This window comes from Podarcis tiliguerta, assembly GCF_965153285.1.
Source record: "Podarcis tiliguerta genome assembly, chromosome: 6".
Taxonomy (NCBI): Eukaryota; Metazoa; Chordata; class Lepidosauria; order Squamata; family Lacertidae; genus Podarcis; species Podarcis tiliguerta.
The window spans coordinates 10,074,590-10,081,506 of NC_139539.1; the positions used below are offsets into that span (position 1 = coordinate 10,074,590).

At 43.9% G+C, this 6,917-nt stretch overlaps 1 protein-coding gene across 3 annotated transcripts in view; it reads left to right on the forward strand.

Annotated features, from left to right (window-relative positions):
• GATA5 (GATA binding protein 5) overlaps positions 1–6,621 on the forward strand; it is a 51,908-nt gene extending 45,287 nt beyond the window's left edge. For all 3 annotated transcript variants that reach the window (XM_083447550.1, XM_083447551.1, XM_083447549.1), the window contains exons 4-7: positions 964–1,089; positions 3,124–3,211; positions 4,970–5,094; positions 5,855–6,621. In XM_083447550.1, coding sequence (XP_083303676.1) covers positions 964–1,089; positions 3,124–3,211; positions 4,970–5,094; positions 5,855–6,010 — 495 coding nt within the window. In that variant the 3' untranslated portion in view covers positions 6,011–6,621. The remainder of the gene's footprint in view (positions 1–963; positions 1,090–3,123; positions 3,212–4,969; positions 5,095–5,854) is intronic.
• Positions 6,622–6,917: the final 296 nt, after the last annotated feature.

Here is a 6,917-nt window from a genome sequence, read left to right on the forward strand (position 1 = left end):
TCTCTCTCTCTCTCCCTCACTCACTGTGTGTGTGTGTATATACCGTATTTTTCGCTCTATAAGACGCACCATACCATAAGATGCACCTAGTTTTTGGAAGAGGAAAACAAGAAAAAAAAAATTCTGAATCCCAGAAGCCAGGACAGCCAGTGGGATTGCAGCGCAGCGATCCCGCTGGCTGTCTTGGCTTATGGGATAGCCGTGTGCATCCTCTCCCGGGCAAGGGGAGCTTTCATCCCGCTGCCCAGGGGAGGCTGCACACGGCTAAGGCTCCCCGAAGAGCTGCGCTCCCTTTAAAGAGCGTGCGGAGTGTGTGCGCGGCTCTTTAAAGGGAGCGCTGAGCAGAGCCTCCCGCCTGCATTCGCTCCATAATGCGCACACATTTCCCCTTACTTTTTAGGAGGGGAAAAGTGCATCTTATAGAGCAAAAAATACAGGGTGAGTCCTTTAAAAGAGGCCCCGTGGATATAGAGTACATATGTTCCACGGGGCCTCTTTTAAAAGACTCACCCTGTATATTTCAACAGTTAACACATTTAATAAGAAATACATAGTTTCCCATTAATATTCAGTTACTTTCTCCACCCAGTACATAGTTATAAGCTATGGAATTGATTCTCCCAAGATGGTAGCGGTGACCGCCATCCTGGATGGCTTTAAAAGGCAATTAGACATGTTTATATTTGATGTCACATCAACCCCTCATCTTCTAGGAGATGGGCTTTATCTCAGATTTGATCAGAATCATAGAATCATAGAAGTGTAGAGTTGGAAGGGACCCTGAGGATCATCTAGTCCAACCCCCTGTAATGCAGGAACATGCAGCTGGTCCATACAGGGATCGAACCTGCAACCTTGGTGTTATCAGCACCATGGTCTAACCAACTGAGCTATCATTTCCTGCCTGATGCAAAGGCAGCATGGCTTCAACACCACCACTTATATATATTTCTTCCTTTCCAGTCTTCCTCTAGACGCGCCGGTCTCTGCTGCACTAACTGCCATACGACCAACACTACGCTCTGGAGACGGAATGCAGAAGGGGAGCCCGTCTGCAACGCATGTGGATTATACATGAAACTGCATGGGGTAAGGAGCTTGTATTCGTTAGCCTGGTATTCTGTGCATGTGTCTCTTCAAACACAAAGCCCCAAAGAAATAATACGTATTTTTTGCTCTATAAGACTCACTTTTTCCCTCCTAAAAAAGTATGGGGAAATGTGTGTTCGTCTTATGGAGTGAATGCAGGCTGCACAGCTATCCCAGAAGCCAGAAGAGCAAGAGGGATCGCTGCTTTCGCTACGCAGTTATCCCTCTTGCTGTTCTGGCTTCTGAGATTCAGAATATTTTTTTTCTTGTTTTCCTCCTCCAAAAACTAGGTGCGTCTTGTGGTCTGGTGCTTCTTATAGAGCGAAAAATACGGTAAATGCAGAAACAAGTACAATATACATAAATAAATACAGGCACGCACACCTCAATTTACGCCTGAGTTACATTCCAGGTCACTGCATGCATTGGCAGAGCGCATTAAGCCGTCCGCCCCAGCCCTCCTCCTTACGGTGCCAATAATAATAATAATAATAATAATAATAATAATAATAATAATAATAATAATAAATTATTATTTATACCCCGCCCACCTGGCTGAGTTTCCCCAGCCACTCTGGGCGGCTCCCAATCAAGTGTTAAAAACAATACGGCATTAAATATTAAAAACTTCCCTAAACAGGGCTGCCTTCAGATGTCTTTTAAAGAGAAGATAGCTGCTTATTTCCTTCACATCTGAAGGGAGGGCGTTCCACAGAGCGGGCACCACTAACGAGAAGGCCCTCTGTCTGGTTCCCTGTAACCTCACTTCTCGCAATGAGGGAACTGCCAGAAGGACCTCGGCGCTGGATCTCAGTGTCCAGGCTGAACGATGGGGGTGGAGACGCTCCTTCAGGTATACAGGACCGAGGCCGTTTAGGGCTTTAAAGGTCAGCACCAACACTTTGAATTGTGCTCGGAAACGTACTGGGAGCCAATACAGATCTTTCAGGACCAGTGTTATGTGGTCCCGGCGGCCACTCCCAGTCACCAGTCTAGCTGCCGCATTCTGGATTAATTGCAGTTTCTGGGTCACCTTCAAAGTTAGCCCCAAGTTAGAGCGCATTGCAGTAGTCCAAGCGGGAGATAACTAGAGCATGCACCACTCTGGCGAGACAGTCTGTGGGCAGGTAGGGTCTCAGCCTGCGTACCAGGTGGAGCTGGTAGAAAGCTGCCCTGGACACAGAATTAACCTGCGCCTCCATGGACAGCATGTGTGCATCAAACACACACAAATTGAGAGTGGCCTGTATGTAGTTAAAAACAATGACTCTAAAAGTCAATTCACAAAAGAATCATTCACAAAAATCCTTCCACCCAACAACAGGATGGACAAATACTGCCATAAAGGCAGCACAATATTGTGGTCTCCATCAGTTCCCAAATACTTGAGAAAGAAACATGTATTTGCCTTCCTGGGCAGTGTGTTTTGCAACTGAGGGGCTACCACTGAAAAGGCCTGTTCTGTCATTGCTCTCTTCCAAACTTTTCTTGGAGAGGGCACTGAGAGAAAAGGCTTCAGACAACTATTTTGGGGTCTGGGTCAGTACTTAGGAGATAATTCAGTCTATAAGGAATCAGGGTCCTAAGCTGTCTAAGGCTTTATGCACCAAGATCAGCATTTTGATTTGAGTTCAGAAGTGGAATCTGCCACCGGGCCAGAACCCGTGCCAGTGTGCTTTGCATCTTTCAAAACTGTAGACCTAGGTTTCACGTGTCCCAGAGACAGAAGACTGTCCTTTTTCAAGAAGTAAAAATACTGTACTCATCAGCCACAGCTATTTCTCCTAACCCAGTAGTGTAGGAAGGAAACTAGAGGAAATATGGGTGTGTGTGTCTGTCGTAAGGTTCTCCAAATACTCTGCCTCATGCATCTACTAGCCCAAGGACTGCCAATGAGAAAAATGAACCCCTTTGAAGGACAAGGACACCGTGTGCATTGCAAAGATACAGTGACTATAAAGTGAATACTGGATTGCTCTGCAGAAAAGCAAGTCAAAGCCGGTACTGACGATTCTTCCTCTTTTTGATGTCAAGGTACCCAGACCTCTGGCAATGAAAAAAGAAAGCATTCAGACGAGGAAGAGGAAACCTAAAAATATCACCAAAGGAAAATCCTCAACAGGTATCAATAAGAATAGTATCTACACTGCAGAATTAAGGAAAGGAAGGCAGTATCTGCATGATTTGATCCTTCGATGTCAATTCTTTCTACCATTGTGAAGCAGAATTCATGAAGTGTTCACACAGTTCATACACAATATGGAGTCAGCTACATTAGTAAAAACAACAAAAAACAACAGCAGTGTTTTGAATGCATTATAAAGCTGCAGCACCAGATGGTGCTGGAGAGCAAAAAAAAATATTTGCAATTTTTCATAGCGTTGTTTTTTCCTATAACGATTTAATTTCTGACTTATTTATAGCATCCCCCCCCCCCGTGTAGATCCACTCCATGTGTTCACACAGAGAGTTCATCTTTCTCTCTGTGTGTGATCTACAGTTCAGCCAAGGTTTCTCTCTGTGTGTTTAACTTTCCCCCTTCCACACATCCAACCCTAGCCAAACCCACAGTCCAAAGAGATGCAACCCAGAAAGAATTATTTCTTATGATTCTGCTGGCTGACAAGTTGGACCCTCTGTGATAACAAAGGATAAGGGTTAAGGGCAAGGGTGAGCTTGAAGGATGACAATTATAAAAATTAAGATTAAATTATAAGTAATAAAATTAAAATGCTTAGTTCTTTGGCTATTTGGGGTCGTCATCCCCATTAAGATTTTCTAAAGTATTTTCTATTTGTGCAAACCTTGGGGACTGCTCCTCTTGTGTGTGGACGGTACTGTTTTGGCTGCAAAAGGATTGGCACTCAGTGGGTCGAGTTTGTTATTGGTAATGGGATAAAACAACAGGTAGGGAGCCTATTCCAATCTGAGGGCTGCATTCCATTGCAGGAGCTTTCTGGGGGCCACATGCAGTGATGGTAGGGGCCAGAGGCGAAAGCAAGGAAAGCAATGGATGTGATTGTTGCCTTTGTACAGTAGGCTAGATTCTTCATCCTTCATCCCCAAAGCAAGAGCCATTATCACAGTTCCAGAAAATGTGACAGCTAGGCAAAAGTTCTCAAGTAGCACGCAGAGGAGAGCCAGTGAGAAGTATGGGGTGGCCTAGGGTCTAGGGAGGGTCCCAAGGGCCAAATAGATAGCCCTCGAGGGCCACATTCAGCCCCTGGATCTGACAGTTCCTCACTCCTGAGAAAGAAGCAAATGTTTGGTCTCAGAGGCCTTGCACAGATGTCAGAAGTTTGAAGGAGATGGAAATATGAATAAATCAATATAATTTTTATTCAGTTTACAAATAAAACCAATTAATACAATTCATACAGTTTTGTAACATCCATTCTCTCTCTCTTTTTTCTTTTCTTTTTCTTTTTTTGACTTCCCTCAGCTTGGCTGGTACTCCTTCCCTTCTCAATTTCCTACACATTTCTAAAATCTCATCTGATTATTCATAAATTAAATCTTGTTTCACTCAAATTTCAACCTTTCTTTTTTACAAAGCTTCATTAAAGATTACAAGCGTTATTTGTTTTTCACTTAAATTATGCATATATTCTGAAAACTTTTCCCATTCTTCAGTAAATCTCTGATCTCGTCGATTTCGAATTCTTCCTGTCAGTCTGTCCAGTTCTGCAAAGTCCATCATCTTCATTCTCCATTCTTCCAATGTTGGTAACTCTTCTTGCTTCCATTTCTGAGCTATCAATATTCTCGCTGCAGAAATATGAATAAATCATATGGCTTATAACTAGCAATAATAATGGAATCTGCTTCTGCTTTACACTTCCATTAATGTATGTATTCTTTAAACCATTTTATCTTGCAGGGTCCACCAATTCAACCACCAATTCCCCTTCTTCCATCACAAATTCTGAAAGCACCGTCACTTTAAAAACGGAACCCTCGGTAACATCGCAATATCCAGGGCAGTCGATCGTGGCAGCTTCCCAGGTAAATGGATGATGGGAACTGCAGTACATCTTGACAAATGATGTGATATGATATGTAGCATACTCATGGATTTTCTGCTGCTGGTGGAAATGATAATGATGGACTCCTCTAGCAGTGATTGGCCAAGCTGCCGTAATTTCAGAGTCTCCAGTTAGAAATTGGGCATAGTCTTAGAGTACAGCAGACCGGAGCGGAAATAAAGGCCTGTATTAAAAATGGAGGTCTATAAAAGAGGGCAGTAGACCAAAGGAATTATGGGAATGGAGATGAGTCCTGCAGAAGAATGAGCGGTAGACCTGAAGAAGGAATACAAGAGTTTAGTGTTTCTCCCCAGCTGTTGGACCAAACTCCCATCATCCCTGACTACTCGTCCTGCTAGCTAGGGATGATGGGAGTTGTAGTCCACCACAGCTGGGGACCCAGGTTTGAGAAACACTGAAAGGGAAACTAGAAGCAGGGAGGCATAAAGAAGGGTGTGGCTCTCTGGATGTTGTTGGACTCCAATTCCCATCAGCCCAAGCCAACAATGGCCACTGCTCAGGGGTGATGGGAGCTGTAGTCCAACAATATCTGGAGGGCTACAGGTTTCTCATTCTTTGTGTATACAGCCAGGAGCTTCAGAGATCAGGAAGACTGGAGGTCTGACCCGTGTTAAACATCTTAGTCTTTACGGTAGGGGTTAAAGCAACCAATGCAATAGAAGTTTCACCTGCAATGGGGACAGCAAGCCCATTCATTTCTTTGTTGCAAATCCTCGTAGGGTCCAAGCCAATCTGAAGACGCTCTGGCTGACAGCCACACCCAGTTCAAGTATGAGCCAGAGGACTACGCCTTCTCTGCGGCCACCATGACCCAGCAGTCAGGACTAAGCGTTCCTCTTCGCCAAGACTCGTGGTGCGCCCTGGCACTGGCCTAGGAAACTGGTCTTCCATTTTTAAAATTCAAAGCAGGCAGCAGATGAACCTGTTGTTCCCATGACGTCAGTGGATAGCAGGCAAAATAAAAGGACCTTCCTACCTTAGTACTTTGGGTGATCAATGTGGGTCTATGTTTTCTAAATGCTGACTTCTTTTTCCATGGAAGATGCACCATTTGAACTGAATATGGCCAATTGCCTCCCTCTTGACACATCTGACTCTATGGGACTCTTTTTTGCTCTCAAAAAGTTTTCAAATTTTACCAGCACCAATCGAAAGCGGGAAGAAACCCAGACCTCTGTTTGGAGGAGGAGGTATCTATCTTCCCCATGATCCATTTTAAAGAAATAAATCTCAGAATCTATACTTTTGTTCACAGTGATTTCAACTCCCCTCTTTTTATGACTCCCCTGTGTGCAATTTTACTCCACTTCCCAATAAAGACTATAATAGAAAGTGGCACCAAGTAACTTAATTTTATTAAAATGTAAGCAAGTCTTGCCTTCCTAATGTTTATTGGTGTGGGCAAGGCAAAGGGGAGAGGAAGGAGAGGAAAATAAACCTGTTTTAAAACATTTGCTGTTTTATATTAAAAAGAAAATACTTCTGATAGTGTGTTACCTTCTGGAGTGTCTAATTTATCACCATTTAAAAAAAATAAATCGCACAGAGAAATTCTCTTGAACTGCTCTTCCAAGCATTCTGTTGAAGAAAGTTTCTCAACACACCAGCCCATCACACTGTAGCAGAGGTGGGGCCCCTCCCAGTCATCAGTCTAGCTGCCACATTGTGGATTAAGACTTTCATTGCCTACTTGTCATATTATACACCCAGGGTATGGTCTGAAGGCACATGAGGTCACCATCTTGCTGAGGTTCAGCAGGTCTGGGTCTGATCAGGGGCTGG